The sequence below is a fragment of the Staurois parvus genome, unplaced genomic scaffold, assembly GCF_062004578.1.
Source record: "Staurois parvus isolate SC_StPar_1 unplaced genomic scaffold, SC_StPar_1.0 ptg003007l, whole genome shotgun sequence".
Classification (NCBI taxonomy): Eukaryota; Metazoa; Chordata; class Amphibia; order Anura; family Ranidae; genus Staurois; species Staurois parvus.
Window position 1 is genome coordinate 81,962 of NW_028320803.1, and position 17,205 is coordinate 99,166.

At 55.6% G+C, this 17,205-nt stretch overlaps 2 protein-coding genes across 2 annotated transcripts in view; one reads left to right on the plus strand and one right to left on the minus strand.

The window, feature by feature from the left end:
* Nucleotides 1-5,674, plus strand: part of PYCR3 (pyrroline-5-carboxylate reductase 3) — a 34,647-nt gene extending 28,973 nt beyond the window's left edge. Inside the window, exons 5-6 of the mRNA XM_089667079.1 lie at nucleotides 808-900; nucleotides 5,044-5,674. Coding sequence (XP_089523205.1) covers nucleotides 808-900; nucleotides 5,044-5,226 — 276 coding nt within the window. The 3' untranslated portion in view covers nucleotides 5,227-5,674. The remainder of the gene's footprint in view (nucleotides 1-807; nucleotides 901-5,043) is intronic.
* Nucleotides 5,675-9,279: 3,605 nt separating this feature from the next.
* On the minus strand, nucleotides 9,280-10,566 carry TIGD5 (tigger transposable element derived 5). Its single transcript, XM_089667080.1, is given in 5 exon segments — nucleotides 9,280-9,525; nucleotides 9,527-9,600; nucleotides 9,603-9,793; nucleotides 9,795-9,870; nucleotides 10,539-10,566. Coding segments are annotated over 5 exon segments (597 nt in total). The 3' UTR covers nucleotides 9,280-9,297.
* Between the last annotated feature and the right edge of the window lie 6,639 nt (nucleotides 10,567-17,205).

The following is a 17,205-nucleotide window of genomic DNA, read 5'->3' on the forward strand; positions in this document are numbered from 1 at the left end:
ACCCTCCTAAACCTTGTGGACGGCCTTCCCAGAAGAGTTGAAGCTGTTATAGCTGCAAAGGGCGGGGCCAACTCAATATTGAACCCTACGGACTAAGACTGGGGGGCCATGAAAGGTCATGTGCGTGGAAAGGGCGGGGCCAACTCAATACTGAACCCTAGGGACTAAGACTGGGGGGCCATTAAAGGTCATGTATGTGGAAAGGGCGGGGCCAACTCAATATTGAACCCTACGAACTAAGACTGGGAGCCATTAAAGGTCATGTGCGTGGAAAGGGCGGGGCCAACTCAATATTGAACCCTACGGACTAAGACTGGGGGGCCATTAAAGGTCATGTGCGTGGAAAGGGCGGGGCCAACTCAATATTGAACCCTACGGACTAAGACTGGGGGGCCATTAAAGGTCATGTGCGTGGAAAGGGCGGGGCCAACTCAATATTGAACCCTACGGACTAAGACTGGGGGCCATTAAAGGTCATGTGCGTGGAAAGGGCGGGGCCAACTCAATATTGAACCCTACGGACCAAGACTGGGGGGCCATTAAAGGTCATGTGCGTGGAAAGGGCGGGGCCAACTCAATATTGAACCCTACGGACTAAGACTGGGGGGCCATTAAAGGTCATGTGCGTGGAAAGGGCGGGGCCAACTCAATATTGAACCCTACGGACTAAGACTGGGGGGGCATTAAAGGTCATGTGTGTGGAAAGGCCGGCTGACCAATACTATGGGCAATATAGTGTATTTGCTGCATTAATAATGATGACTCTAATCTCCCATATTTCGGCTTTCTCCCCTTCTCTGTGTCCAGGTCTATCTGTTTGCAGAAGCTCTGGCGGATGGCGCTGTGAAGATGGGGATGCCCAGTGCCTTGTCCAGCCGCATTGCAGCGCAGACCCTGCTGGTGGGTATACATTCATGGGAGAGGAAAACAAATTATACTTCAGGATCTAAGTAAGGAGTGGTCAGCCCAGATTCCCGCATCCTCGCAAGGAACGTGTGATGCAGGGATCTCTCCCTCTGTGCTCTCCCCCCTCCCCCCAACCCATGTCAGAATGGAAGGAATGCTGGTTTTCCAGCATGACCGTTCAATAGACTCCTGTTAGTTTGAACAGAGATCAGTATATTATTATTATTATACAGTATTTATAAAGCGCCAACAGTTCGCTCAGCGCTGTACATTACAATGGGAGACAGAACATGCGACAGTACGAAAACAATACACACTGACCAAAAGACCACCAGTTCCTGCTGAACCAGCCAATTTGTGGTTCCATGTACACCCTACTTAGCTGGCTCTAAAGGTCCATTCACACCATCGTTTTGCAGCAACACACGCTGGTGTGATACATGTGCTGAATGGCATCCTAATGCACCCTGTGATTGTCATCTTTTGCAGCACTAATCACTCTGGCGCACGGGTGTCAACCTGGTGGCCCTCCAGCTGTTGCGAAACTACAAATCCCATGAGGCATTGCAAGATTGACCGTTACGAGCATGACTCCCAGAGTCAGAGGCATGATGGGACTTGTAGTTTCGCAACAGCTGAGGGGCCGGCAGTTTGACACCCCTGCTCTAGGGGGAGGCAGAGAGCACAGAGGGCGCTCCCCTTCCCTTTGCTGAGCGGTGTGATTGCTCCCAATGCCGACGTACAGTGCAGCTTGGGATCGGGAGTTTTCAGGTTTAGGTGACAGCCATTCTCCACACGGCACCCCTGAAGACCTGATGGCACCCCGGTTGAGAAAGGCTGCACTAATGTATGGGGTTTGCTACCAAAAAGTGGTGTGTGCACCATTATTCCAGCAGTGCAATACACATTCATTAGCGTGAGCATTGGGGTGGCCTTCAGAATTGCACCAATGCATTTAAAGCCTAAGGGCAGCCAAAATCAACGACCAATAAATCAGCACAAGGGACATAACTTACAGTCCATAAATTGTGCCCCTTGTGCTTTTTTTCCCCTCTGTTATAATCCTCCTCCATCCTGCCCAAACTCTCTCTCTCTCCCCCCCCTCCCCCCTCCCCCCTCTCTCTCCCCCCCCCCTCCCTCCCTCCCCCCTCTCTCTCCCCCCCCTCTTTTCCCCCTCTCTCTCTTCCCCCTCTCTCTCCCCCTCTCCCCCCTCTCCTTCCCTCCCCCTCTCTCCTCCCCCACCCTCTTTCTCCCTCTCTCTCCCCCTCTCTCTCCCTCCCTCTCCCCCATCCCTCTCCCCCCATCCCTCTCCCCCCCCCTCTCTCTCCCCCCTCTCTCCCTCCCTCCCCCTCTCTCCCTCCCTCTCTTTCTTCCTCCCTCCCTCTTTCTTCCTTCCTCCCTCCCTCTTTCTTCCTCCCTCTCTAACTCCCCCTCTCTCCCCTCCCTCCCTCTCTCTCCCCCTCCCTCTCTCTCCCTCTCCCTCTCACCCTCTCTCTCTTTCCCTCCCTCGCTCTCTCTCCCCTCCACTCTCTCTCCCCTCCTTATCTATCCCTCCCTATCTCTCTCCCTCCATCTCTCTTCCCCCTCTCTCTCCCCCTCTCTCCCTCACTCTCCCTCCCTCTCACCCTCTCTCTCCCTCCCTCGCTCTCTCTCCCCCTCCCTCTCTCTCTCCCTCTCTCCCTCCTTATCTATCCCTCCCTATCTCTCTCCCTCCCTCTCTCTTCCCCCCTGTCTCTCCCCCTCTCTACCTCCCTCTCACTCCCCCCCTCTCCCTCCCTCACTCCCTCCCCCTCTCTCCCCCTTCCTCTCTCTCCCCTCCCTTTCCACCCTCTCTCCTCCCCCTCCCTACTCCCCTCTCCCTACCCCCCTCTCTCCCCTCCCTCCCTCTCTCTCCCCCTCCCTCTCTCTCCCTCTCCATCTCTCCCCTCTTTCCCTCTCCCTCCCCTCTCTCCCTCCCCTCCCTCTCACCCCCTCTCTCTCCCTTCCTCGCTCTCTCTCCCCCTCCCTCTCTCCCCCCTCCCTCTCCCCCCCCCACTCTCTCTCCCTCTCTCCCCTCCTTATCTATCCCTCCCTATCTCTCTCCCTCCATCTCTCTTCCCCCCTCTCTCTCCCCCTCTCTACCTCCCTCTCCCTCACTCACTCTCTCTCCCTCCCTCTCCCTCTCTCTCTCCCTCCCTCGCTCTCTCTGCCCACTCTCTCTCCCTCTCTCCCCTCCTTATGTATCCCTCCCTCTCTCTTCCCCCCTCTCTCTCCCCCTCTCTACCTCCCTCTCCCTCCCTCCCTCATTCCCTCCCCCCCTCTCTCCCCCTTCCTCTCTCTCTCCCCCCTCCCTTTCCACCCTCTCTCCTCCCCCTCCCTACTCCCCCCCTCTCCCTACCCTCCCCCTCTCCCTCCCCCCTCTCTCTCCCCCCTCTCTCCCTTCCCCCCCTCTCTCCCTCCCCCCCTCTCTCCCTCTCCCTCTCTCTCTCCCCCTCTCTCTCCCTCCCCCTCTCCCTCCCCCTTCTCTCTCTCCCTCCCTTTCTATCCCTCCCTCTCCCCTCCCTCTCTTCCCCCTCCCTCTCTCGCTCCCTCTCTCCCCCCTCTCTCTCCCTCCCTCTCTCCCCCCTCTCTCTCCCCCCTCTCTCCCTCCCTCTCTTTCTCTCTCCCTCCCCCCCCCTCCTCTCTCCATCTCTCCCCCTCTCTCTTCATCTCTCTCCCCCCCTCTCTTTCTCTCTCCCTCCTCTCTCCCCCCTCCCTCCCTTTCTCCCCCCTCTCTCTCCCTCCCTCACTCCCCCCTCTCTCTCCCTCCCCCCCTCTCTCCCCCTCTCTCTCCCTCCCTCTTTTTCTCTCTCCCTCCCTCTCCCTCTCTCCTCCCCCTCTCTCTCCCCTCCCCCTCTCCCCCCGTCTCCCTCCCTCTCCCACCCCCTCTCTCCCTCCCTCCCTATCCCCCCCCTCTCTCCATCTCTCCCCCTCTCTTCATCTCTCTCTCTCTCCCTCCCTCTCTCCTCTCTTCTCTCCTCTCTCTCCTGTCACAGGCTCTCATCAATATACTGACTATGCTCACCCTTTCCAGCCAGAGCAGGATCTAAGTATGAAGGTTGAGTGGATGATGGATAGGATGGAGGAGGATTACTACGAACAGCAGAAGAATCTTCACAAGGGGCACATCCTACTGACTAAGTTATGTCCCTTGTGCTGATTTTTCCGTTGTTGAATATGGCTGCACTTAGGCTTTGACGTGCATTACCGCAACAAGTCGACCTATTTATTCCCCCAGCTATGGGACACAAACAGTCACTGAGCATTCGGAGCTCCTGTACATCTGCTTATTCATGCAGTTATCTAAACAGTGAACAATATGGCAGCAACACCTGAAATCAGATACAGGTCGGGAGCTTCAGTTAGTGATCACATCAAACACCAGATTGTTAAAAATGATGATGTCGGTGATTATGGCTGCGACATTATTGTTTGGAATGGAGGGGCTGGTTTGATTATCTCCTGGAGTTTACTCAGAATGGTGAAAACGACGTCCAGTGCGTGAAAGTTTTCAGAAGGAAACGCCTTGGTGTTGACAGAAGTTAAGGAGATTGTCAGTTAATAATCATTAAGCCTCTACATAGTTACATAGTTAGTCTGGCTGAAAAAAGACAAAAGTCCATCCAGTTCAACCATTAAAAGAAAAAAAAGTTATAATCCTACACCCACAGTTGATCCAGAGGAAGGCAAAAACCCAGCAAAGCACGATCCAATTTTCTCCTCCTGGGGAAAAAATTTCTTCCTGATCCCCCGAGAGGAAATTGGATATTCCCTGGATCAACTTTCCCTATAAATGTTATATCCAGTTATATTCTGTGTATCCAAGAAAGAATCCAGGACTTTCCTACAGCAATCCACTGAGCTGGCCACAACCAACTCTGGAGGGAGTCTATTCCACATTCTCACAGCTCTTACTGTGAAGAAACCTTTCCGTGTTTGGAGATTACATTTCTTTTCCTCCAGACGTAAAGAGCGCCCCCTTGTCCTCTGTGATGACCTCAGGGGGAATAACTACACCGAGTTCACTATATGGACCACTAGTGATGCTTTTGTTTATTGTATTACACTGACCCCCGGATTAGATCGGTGTAGATAACTCTCCTTGCTTCTTTCATTCAGGGCGCAGCAAAGATGATTCTACAAAGTGCAGAGCATCCCGCAAAGCTGCGCTCAGACGTCTGCACTCCCGGAGGCACCACCATACATGGACTCCATGAACTGGAGAAGGGGGCCCTGAGGGCCACAGTAATGAATGCTGTGGAAGCTGCAACAAATCGAGCCAGAGAGCTGGACAAACGCTAACAGCTGTACACAGCGACGTTGATTCCGATTCGTCATCAGCTTCACCGCTGTGAACAGGCAATAGATGGGGGGGAGGGGGGAATGTATCACACGACCTACAGAGCAAGAACAGTTATGTGTACCTCAGGGGCGGAGCTGCCACTCCCATATCCGAGCTAAGCAATCCCAGGAGGACCAAATTAGGACTTTTAATTGCAGAGCCTCAGTGTTCCCCTGTGTGGCTCTACTCTACTCTATGGGAGTTCTGTCAGTGGAACAGAAATAGCAATGACTAAATTTTCAAGCAAGTTTACCTAAAGGGTTACCCTTCCCTTCTTAAAGGAGGAGAAACAATTGCAGAATCCAGACGGTTTTTCCCGACATTCCTTAGTACATACTATTTCTCTGTATCAGTAGTGCTGTGCTCTGTCCTGATAGAATGTTGCAGAATAAAAGATTTATATTGAAATGTGTCATAGGTATTCTTATTCGGGATATTTATTACAAAAAAAAATAGGCAAATTCTTTCAAAATTTTCAGTGGTTTTTGGTTTGTTTAATAAAAAATAAAAATCCCAGCGGTGAATAAATACCACCAAAAGAAAGCTCTATCTGTCACAAAAAAATTATAAAAATTTTATATGGGTGCAGTGTTGCATGACCGCGCAATTGTCATTCAAAGTGTGACAGCGCTGAAAGCTGGAAATTGGACCGGGCAGGAAGGGGGTAGAAGTGCCCTGTAGGCAGGAAGGGGGTAGAAGTGTCCGGTAGGCAGGAAGGGGGTAGAAGTGCCCTGTAGGCAGGAAGGGGGTAGAAGTGCCCTGTAGGCAGGAAGGGGGTAGAAGTGCCCTGTAGGCAGGAAGGGGGGTAGAAGTGTCTGGTAGGCAGGAAGGGGGTAGAAGTGTCCGGTAGGCAGGAAGGGGGTAGAAGTGCCCGGTAGGCAGGAAGGGGGTAGAAGTGCCCTGTAGGCAGGAAGGGGGTAGAAGTGCCCTGTAGGCAGGAAGGGGGTAGAAGTGCCCTGTAGGCAGGAAGGAAGTAGAAGTGCCCTGTAGGCAGGAAGGGGGTAGAAGTGCCCGGTAGGCAGGAAGGGGGTAGAAGTGCCCTGTAGGCAGGAAGGGGGTAGACGTGCCCTGTAGGCAGGAAGGGGGTAGAAGTGCCCGGTAGGCAGGAAGAGGGTAGAAGTGCCCGGTAGGCAGGAAGGGGTAGAAGTGCCCGGTAGGAAGGGGGTAGAAGTGCCCGGTAGGCAGGAAGGGGGTAGAAGCGCCCGGTAGGCAGGAAGGGGGTAGAAGCGCCCGGTAGGCAGGAAGGGGGTAGAGTGTCCTGTAGGCAGGAAGGGGGTAGAAGTGTCCGGTAGACAGGGAGGGGGGTAGAAGCGCCCGGTAGGCAGGAAGGGGGTAGAAGCGCCCGGTGGGCAGGAAGGGGGTAGAAGCGCCCGGTGGGCAGGAAGGGGGTAGAAGCGCCCGGTAGGCAGGAAGGGGGTAGAAGCGCCCGGTGGGCAGGAAGGGGGTAGAAGTGTGCGGTAGGCAGGAAGGGGGTAGAAGCGTCCGGTAGGCAGGAAGGGGGTAGAAGTGCCGGTAGGCAGGAAGGGGGTAGAAGTTCCCTGTAGGCAGGAAGGGGGTAGAAGTGCCCTGTAGGCAGGAAGGGGGTAGAAGTGCCCTGTAGGCAGGAAGGGGGTAGAAGTGCCCTGTAGGCAGGAAGGGGGTAGAAGTGCCCTGTAGGTGAGGGGTTAAAGGGTTACTAACTGCTATTTTTTTTTTATTGAAATAACAAACATGTTACACTCACCTGCTCTGTGCAATGGTAATGCAGTTGTAAAGAAAGCCGACGATCCCCGCAGGATGGATCCGATCCGAGTTCTCTCCCAGAAGAATTTGCTTTGTAAAGACTTGTACATACTTGCCAGGACGTTGTCCTCAGTTTGCAGTTCCCTTGGGCATCCCATATTCCCCTTACCTCATCCAAGTTACGATCCCCTAATACAGTGGTCTCCAAAGTATGGTCTGGGAGCTGGATGTGGCCCTTGGGGCACTATTCCACTAACTGACCCCATCTATGGGGCACTATTCCTCCCACTGAAACCATCCATGGGGCACTATTCCTCCCACTGACACCAATGATGGGGCACTATTCCTTCCACTGACACCAATGATGGGGCACTATTCCTCCCACTGATACCAATGATGGAGCACTATTCCTCCCACTGACACCAATGATGGGGCACTATTCCTCCCACTGATACCCATGATGGGGCACTATTCCTCCCACTGACACCAATGATGGGGCACTATTCCTCCCACTGATACCAATGATGGGGCACTATTCCTCCCACTGACACCAATGATGGGGCACTATTCCTCCCACTGACACTAATGATGGGGCACTATTCCTCCCACTGACACCAATGATGGGGCACTATTCCTCCCACTGACACTAATGATGGGGCACTATTCCTCCCACTGACACCAATGATGGGGCACTATTCCTCCCACTGATACCCATGATGGGGCACTATTCCTCCCACTGACACCAATGATGGGGCACTATTCCTCCCACTGATACCAATGATGGGGCACTATTCCTCCCACTGACACCAATGATGGGGCACTATTCCTCCCACTGACACCAATGATGGGGCACTATTCCTCCCACTGACACCAATGATGGGGCACTATTCCTCCCACTGATACCAATGATGGGGCACTATTCCTCCCACTGACACCAATGATGGGGCACTATTCCTCCCACTGATACCAATGATGGGGCACTATTCCTCCCACTGACACCAATGATGGGGCACTATTCCTCCCACTGATACCAATGATGGGGCACTATTCCTCCCACTGACACCAATGATGGGGCACTATTCCTCCCACTGACACCAATGATGGGGCACTATTCCTCCCACTGATACCAATGATGGGGCACTATTCCTCCCACTGACACTAATTATGGGGTACTATTCCTCCCACTGACACCAATGATGGGGCACTATTCCTCCCACTGAAACCATCCATGGGGCACTATTCCTTCCACTGACAGCATTGATGGGGCACTATTCCTCCCACTGACACCAATGATGGGGCACTATTCCTCCCACTGACACTAATGATAGGGCACTATTCCTCCCACTGATACCAATGATGGGGCACTATTCCTCCCACTGACACCAATGATGGGGCACTATTCCTCCCACTGATACCAATGATGGGGCACTATTCCTCCCACTGATACCAATGATGGGGCACTATTCCTCCCACTGACACCAATGATGGGGCACTATTCCTCCCACTGATACCAATGATGGGGCACTATTCCTCCCACTGACACCAATGATGGGCACTATTCCTCCCACTGATACCAATGATGGGGCACTATTCCTCCCACTGATACCAATGATGGGGCACTATTCTTCCCACTGACACCAATGATGGAGCGCTATTCCTCCCACTGATACCAATGATGGGACACTATTCTTCCCACTGACACCAATGATGGGGCACTATTCCTCCCACTGACACTATCCATGGGGCACTATTCCTCCCACTGACACCATCCATGGAGCACTATTCCTCCCACTGATACCATCCATGGGGCACTATTCCTCCCACTGATACCAATGATGGGACACTATTCTTCCCACTGACACCAATGATGGGGCACTATTCCTCCCACTGACACTATCCATGGGGCACTATTCCTCCCACTGACACCATCCATGGAGCACTATTCCTCCCACTGACACCATCCATGGAGCACTATTCCTTCCACTGACAGCATTGATGGGACACTATTCTCCCCATTGATACCAACGATGAGGCATTATTCCTTCCATTCCAACCAATGATGGTGCATTGCTTCTGCCCTCTAATGTCAGGGCATTTTGTACTCCCGCTGGCCACAGTCCGGCCTCCCTAAAGTCTGAAGGAGAGTAAAGTGGCCCTTTCCTTTGAAAGTTTGGAGACCCCTGCCCTAAAAAAATCCCCCAAAAAAGCAAACTCAGGAACTGTTTACTGTCTCCAGAATGCAAGTCTGTGGAAAATGCATGTTGCCTGGCTGTGCAGGACTATAGGGGGACCCAATTCTTCAGAAACTTCTAAGGGGGGAGTGCTACATAAATACCGTGAGGGGTTTGATCTGGAAGAATATTCCAGTAAATTCCAGCCATGTTGGCATTGTATATCCGCTCTTCTAGATAGCCTCCGTTACAGGATGGAGCTTCGGGTGGCTCTGGAAACGCCATTACTGGGTCAATCTCAATGGCCTTGGCTTCCATTTTACTGTAGACAAGCCAGCTCGCGATACCGTGCCTCTTCTGCCAACGCCCAAAACCAGCCGTGGCTCACTTTGATGGTGCAGTCCTCTCCGTAGATCGGCATGGCGAAGGCCTCGGCCTGGAGAGGGGAATGCCCTGATGTCGCAAAGTCATGAAATAGGAGCAGACGTTTCTGTGCAGCTGGCCAGACGCATCTTCTTCTACGTTGCCGCCCAGCTGGACCAGGAACGCCTCAGCCACCCGCGCAGGGTCTTCCGGCACCGCAAAATCCCTGGACATGCCGGCCTGGCGCACCCCTTCATGTGCTCCATGGCTACTTGTCTTTGATGGAGTAGGCCTTGCGGAAGGCCATTTTCCCCATGGTGGGGGTGCACCGTGTACCATTGGCGTCCCAAGGCAGGTGCGGGTGGTGCGGTCCACACCGGGTGACACCGACCGCACAGGGTGACACCGGACCCGCTCCACAAAACGGTAAGTTGTAAAGCAAGCCGACAATCCCCACAGGATGGATCCGAACCATCCTGCGGGGATCGTCGACTTTCTTTACAACTTACCTTTTCTTGGAGCGGGTCCGGTGTCACCCCATATAGGTTGCATGCCATCGATCCTGCGGGGTGACACCGGCAAGATGTGTCTCCCATGTAGATATGTCCCCCTGAAGCAACTGCGCATGTCCCGGTTTCAGGCACGATCAATCGATGATAGAACTACTGCTCGTGCCTGAAACTGGGACATGCGCAGTTGCTTCATGGGGGACATATCTACATGGGAGGACACATCTTGCCGATACACCGGTGTCACCCCGCAGGATCGTCCGCATGCAACCTATATGGGGTGACACCGGACCCGTTCCAAGAAAAGGTAAGTTGTAAAGAAAGCTGACAATCCCCGCAGGATGGATGGGATCTGCGGCTTGGGAAGCATAATGGATTGGAGTCCAATCCATTATGTTCAATCCGCAGATCCGATCCATCCTGCGGGGATCGTCGGAGGGGGTGTCACCAAGTGTTACCGCACCAGGTGACACCAACCCTAGGGGCACCCCTGTCGTGTTCCCCCCACCAGGATCTGCTCTCCTGGGCGCGACATAACCAGCTCATAGCCTGGCAGAAAGCCCCGGCATCCTCAGAGAGCCCGTAAAAGCTGTGCCAGTGTGGCAATTCCTCATTATATTTGTTTGGGGGCGCCAGTGAGCTGTTTACATCCAGCTGTCTCCCCTTTGTACCTTCTGAGGCTACGTTCACACTAGCTCTGTCAGCAGGCGTCAGACAGGCGTTTGGAAGCGTTTTTAATGCTTCTCAAACGCCTATGAAAATTCTGCACATGGCAGCACACGGCGCTGTTCACACTGAAGCGTTAGCGTCACGGCAAAACTGACGCCTCATGTTGAGTCAGGAGGAGTTGAAGCCTCCCATTCAAGTCTATGGTGCCGCTGTGCAAACGCCTGGCAGGCGTTTGCGGTGTGGTTGCGATGCGGTTGCGAGGCGTTTGCGAAGCGTTAATACCATTTAACTTCATTACAGGCATTTGTGGTGCACTTTTAACCACTTCCCGTCCGGCCACTGTTTATAAATGGCACCCGCATTTTCAAGCTGTGCGTGGTCCCTGGGAGTGCGCAGCACCACGATCCGGTGCCCGCTGTGTGCTCCGGACACAGTGGAACACCGATCGTCGTACGGGACCTCTGTGTGAGGTCCCGATCATGTGATCACTGATTGGCCAATCAGTGATCACATGCAGAGTAGTAAGCAAGATGTCACTTTTGATATCATTGCTTACTACATGTGAAATCTGTGAATGATCACAGAGATCACATGGTACAGGGCTATTCACAACAGCCTTGTACCATGTGACAAGATGTGACCAATCACAGCTCTCACAGTATTTCTCAATGGCTGCAAGAATGCAGCCAGAGAGAAGGAGAAATGATTGCTTTTACAGCCTTTATGGGTGTAAAAGCAATCAGTGTAAAAAAAAAATCTTCATCGCCCCCCACAAGTAGTACAGTGTCACCATGGTGACCCTACTGCTAGGGTGACAGTATGTAAAAAAAACATAAATAATAATATATAAACGTAAATAAAATTATAATTTTTGGTTATAAACTAATTTGGGTTATTTTGTTTTTACTAAAAAGATAAATGAATACATTTTGGCCAAGATTTATGATGAAATATTATTTGCAAAATTTTATAAGAAAAACACTTTTTTTCAAAATTTTGGACTTTTTCATTTATATAGCAAAAAAAAATAAAAAATCCCAGTGGTGAATAAATACCACCAAAATAAAGTTTTATCTGTCTCAAAAAAATGCTAAAATATTCATATAGGTACAGTGTTGCATGACTGCGCAATTGTCATTCAAAGTGTGACGGCGCTGAAAGCTGAAATTGGCCTGGACAGGAAGGGGGTGAAAGTGTCCGGACTGGAAGGGGGGGAAAGTGTCCGGACTGGAAGGGGGGGGAAAGTGTCCGGACTGGAAGGGGGGGAAAGTGTCCGGACTGGAAGGGGGGGAAAGTGTCCGGACTGGAAGGGGGGGAAACTGGAAGGGGGGGAAAGTGTCCGGACTGGAAGGGGGGAAAGTGTCCGGACTGGAAGGGGGTGAAAGTGTCCGGACTGGAAGGGGGGTGAAAGTGTCCGGACTGGAACTGGGGTGAAAGTGTCCGGACTGGAAGGGGGGTGAGAGTGTCCGGACTGGAAGGGGGGGAAAGTGTCCGGACTGGAAGGGGGGGAAAGTGTCCGGACTAGAAGGGGGAAAGTGTCCGGACTGGAAGGGGGTGAAAGTGTCCAGACTGGAAGGGGGGTGAGAGTGTCCGGACAGGAAGGGGGGTGAAAGTGTCCGGACAGGAAGGGGGTGAAAGTGTCCAGACTGGAAGGGGGGGAAAGTGTCCGGACTGGAAGGGGGGGAAAGTGTCCGGACTGGAAGGGGGTGAAAGTGTCCGGACTGGAAGGGGGGGGGGAAGTGTCCGGACTGGAAGGGGGGAAAGTGTCCGGACTGGAAGGGGGTGAAAGTGTCCGGACTGGAAGGGGGTGAAAGTGTCCGGACTGGAAGGGGGTGAAAGTGTCCGGACTGGAAGGGGGTGAAAGTGTCCGGACTGGAAGGGGGGAAAGTGTCCGGACTGGAAGGGGGGAAAGTGTCCGGACTGGAAGGGGGGGAAAGTGTCCGGACTGGAAGGGGTGAAAGTGTCCGGACTGGAAGGGGGGAAAGTGTCCGGACTGGAAGGGGGGAAAGTGTCCGGACTGGAAGGGGGGGAAAGAGTCCGGACTGGAAGGGGGGGAAGTGTCCGGACTGGAAGGGGGAAAGTGTCCGGACTGGAAGGGGGGGAAAGAGTCCAGACTGGAAGGGGGGGAAGTGTCCGGACTGGAAGGGGGGAAAGTGTCCGGACTGGAAGGGGGTGAAAGTGTCCGGACTGGAAGGGGGGGGGGAAAGTGGTCCGGACTGGAAGGGGGTGAAAGTGTCCGGACCGGAAGGGGGGGGGAAGTGTCCGGACCGGAAGGGGGGGAAGTGTCCGGACCGGAAGGGGGAAAGTGTCCGGACCGGAAGGGGGGAAAGTGTCCGGACCGGAAGGGGGTGAAAGTGTCCGGACCGGAAGGGGGTGAAAGTGTCCGGACCGGAAGGGGGTGAAAGTGTCCGGACCGGAAGGGGGGAAAGTGTCCGGACTGGAAGGGGGGAAAGTGTCCGGACTGGGGACGGAGGGGGGAAAGTGTCCGACTGGAAGGGGGGAAAGTGTCCGGACTGGAAGGGGTGAAAGTGTCCGGACTGGAAGGGGGGAAAGTGTCCGGACTGGAAGGGGGGAAAGTGTCCGGACTGGAAGGGGGGAAAGTGTCCGGACTGGAAGGGGGGAAAGAGTCCGGACTGGAAGGGGGGGAAGTGTCCGGACTGGAAGGGGGGAAAGTGTCCGGACTGGAAGAGGGGGAAAGAGTCCAGACTGGAAGGGGGGGAAGTGTCCGGACTGGAAGGGGGGAAAGTGTCCGGACTGGAAGGGGGTGAAAGTGTCCGGACTGGAAGGGGGTGAAAGTGTCCGGACTGGAAGGGGGGGGGGAAAGTGTCTGGACTGGAAGGGGGGGGGGGAAGTGTCCGGACTGGAAGGGGGTGAAAGTGTCCGGACTGGAAGGGGGGGGGAAAGTGTCCGGACTGGAAGGGGGTGAAAGTGTCCGGACTGGAAGGGGGGGGGAAAGTGTCCGGACTGGAAGGGGGGGAAAGTGTCCGGACTGGAAGGGGGGGGGGGGAAAGTGTCCGGACTGGAAGGGGGTGAAAGTGTCCGGACAGGAAGGGGGGAAAGTGTCCGGACTGGAAGGGGGGAGGGAAGTGTCCAGACTGGAAGGGGGGGGGATGTGTCCGGACTGGAAGGGGGTGAAAGTGTCCGGACTGGAAGGGGGTGAAAGTGTCCGGACTGGAAGGGGGTGAAAGTGTCCGGACTGGAAGGGGGGAAAGTGTCTGGACTGGAAGGGGGGGAAAGTGTCCGGACTGGAAGGGGGGAAGTGTCCGGACTGGAAGGGGGGAAAGTGTCCGGACTGGAAGGGGGTGAAAGTGTCCGGACTGGAAGGGGGGGGGAAAGTGTCCGGACTGGAAGGGGGGGAAAGTGTCCGGACTGGAAGGGGGGGAAGTGTCCGGACTGGAAGGGGGAAAGTGTCCGGACTGGAAGGGGGTGAAAGTGTCCAGACTGGAAGGGGGGTGAGAGTGTCCGGACAGGAAGGGGGGTGAAAGTGTCCGGACAGGAAGGGGGTGAAAGTGTCCAGACTGGAAGGGGGGGAAAGTGTCCGGACTGGAAGGGGGGGAAAGTGTCCGGACTGGAAGGGGGTGAAAGTGTCCGGACTGGAAGGGGGGGGGGAAGTGTCCGGACTGGAAGGGGGGAAAGTGTCCGGACTGGAAGGGGGTGAAAGTGTCCGGACTGGAAGGGGGTGAAAGTGTCCGGACTGGAAGGGGGTGAAAGTGTCCGGACTGGAAGGGGGTGAAAGTGTCCGGACTGGAAGGGGGGAAAGTGTCCGGACTGGAAGGGGGGGAAAGTGTCCGGACTGGAAGGGGGGGAAAGTGTCCGGACTGGAAGGGGTGAAAGTGTCCGGACTGGAAGGGGGGAAAGTGTCCGGACTGGAAGGGGGGAAAGTGTCCAGACTGGAAGGGGGGGAAAGAGTCCGGACTGGAAGGGGGGGAAGTGTCCGGACTGGAAGGGGGGAAAGTGTCCGGACTGGAAGGGGGGGAAAGAGTCCAGACTGGAAGGGGGGGAAGTGTCCGGACTGGAAGGGGGGAAAGTGTCCGGACTGGAAGGGGGTGAAAGTGTCCGGACTGGAAGGGGGGGGGGGAAAGTGTCCGGACTGGAAGGGGGTGAAAGTGTCCGGACTGGAAGGGGGGGGGAAGTGTCCGGACTGGAAGGGGGAAAGTGTCCGGACCGGAAGGGGGGAAAGTGTCCGGACTGGAAGGGGGTGAAAGTGTCCGGACTGGAAGGGGGTGAAAGTGTCCGGACTGGAAGGGGGTGAAAGTGTCCGGACTGGAAGGGGGGAAAGTGTCCGGACTGGAAGGGGGGGAAAGTGTCCGGACTGGAAGGGGGGGAAAGTGTCCGGACTGGAAGGGGGGGAAAGTGTCCGGACTGGAAGGGGGGGAAAGTGTCCGGACTGGAAGGGGTGAAAGTGTCCCGGACTGGAAGGGGGGAAAGTGTCCGGACTGGAAGGGGGGAAAGTGTCCGGACTGGAAGGGGGGGAAAGAGTCCGGACTGGAAGGGGGGAAAGTGTCCGGACTGGAAGGGGGGAAAGTGTCCGGACTGGAAGGGGGTGAAAGTGTCCGGACTGGAAGGGGGTGAAAGTGTCCGGACTGGAAGGGGGTGAAAGTGTCCGGACTGGAAGGGGGTGAAAGTGTCCGGACTGGAAGGGGGGAAAGTGTCCGGACTGGAAGGGGGGGAAAGTGTCCGGACTGGAAGGGGGGGAAAGTGTCCGGACTGGAAGGGGTGAAAGTGTCCGGACTGGAAGGGGGGAAAGTGTCCGGACTGGAAGGGGGGAAAGTGTCCAGACTGGAAGGGGGGGAAAGAGTCCGGACTGGAAGGGGGGGAAGTGTCCGGACTGGAAGGGGGGAAAGTGTCCGGACTGGAAGGGGGGAAAGAGTCCAGACTGGAAGGGGGGGAAGTGTCCGGACTGGAAGGGGGGAAAGTGTCCGGACTGGAAGGGGGTGAAAGTGTCCGGACTGGAAGGGGGGGGGGAAAGTGTCCGGACTGGAAGGGGGTGAAAGTGTCCGGACTGGAAGGGGGGGGGAAGTGTCCGGACTGGAAGGGGGGAAAGTGTCCGGACCGGAAGGGGGGAAAGTGTCCGGACTGGAAGGGGGTGAAAGTGTCCGGACTGGAAGGGGGTGAAAGTGTCCGGACTGGAAGGGGGTGAAAGTGTCCGGACTGGAAGGGGGGAAAGTGTCCGGACTGGAAGGGGGGGAAAGTGTCCGGACTGGAAGGGGGGGAAAGTGTCCGGACTGGAAGGGGGGAAAGTGTCCGGACTGGAAGGGGGGGAAAGTGTCCGGACTGGAAGGGGGGGAAAGTGTCCGGACTGGAAGGGGTGAAAGTGTCCGGACTGGAAGGGGGGAAAGTGTCCGGACTGGAAGGGGGGAAAGTGTCCGGACTGGAAGGGGGGAAAGTGTCCGGACTGGAAGGGGGGGAAAGTGTCCGGACTGGAAGGGGGGGAAAGTGTCCGGACTGGAAGGGGTGAAAGTGTCCGGACTGGAAGGGGGGAAAGTGTCCGGACTGGAAGGGGGGAAAGTGTCCGGACTGGAAGGGGGGAAAGAGTCCGGACTGGAAGGGGGGGAAGTGTCCGGACTGGAAGGGGGGAAAGTGTCCGGACTGGAAGAGGGGGAAAGAGTCCAGACTGGAAGGGGGGGAAGTGTCCGGACTGGAAGGGGGGAAAGTGTCCGGACTGGAAGGGGGTGAAAGTGTCCGGACTGGAAGGGGGTGAAAGTGTCCGGACTGGAAGGGGGGGGGAAAGTGTCTGGACTGGAAGGGGGGGGGGAAAGTGTCCGGACTGGAAGGGGGTGAAAGTGTCCGGACTGGAAGGGGGGGGGAAAGTGTCCGGACTGGAAGGGGGTGAAAGTGTCCGGACTGGAAGGGGGGGGAAATGTCCGGACTGGAAGGGGGGGAAAGTGTCCGGACTGGAAGGGGGGGGGGGGGAAAGTGTCCGGACTGGAAGGGGGTGAAAGTGTCCGGACAGGAAGGGGGGGAAAGTGTCCGGACTGGAAGGGGGGAGGGAAGTGTCCAGACTGGAAGGGGGGGGATGTGTCCGGACTGGAAGGGGGTGAAAGTGTCCGGACTGGAAGGGGGTGAAAGTGTCCGGACTGGAAGGGGGGAAAGTGTCTGGACTGGAAGGGGGGGAAAGTGTCCGGACTGGAAGGGGGGGAAGTGTCCGGACTGGAAGGGGGGAAAGTGTCCGGACTGGAAGGGGGTGAAAGTGTCCGGACTGGAAGGGGGGGGAAAGTGTCCGGACTGGAAGGGGGGGAAAGTGTCCGGACTGGAAGGGGGGGGGGGGGAAAGTGTCCGGACTGGAAGGGGGTGAAAGTGTCCGGACAGGAAGGGGGGGAAAGTGTCCGGACTGGAAGGGGGAGGGAAGTGTCCAGACTGGAAGGGGGGGGATGTGTCCGGACTGGAAGGGGGTGAAAGTGTCCGGACTGGAAGGGGGTGAAAGTGTCCGGACTGGAAGGGGGTGAAAGTGTCCGGACTGGAAGGGGGGGGATGTGTCCGGACTTGAAGGGGTTATCGCTTGGAA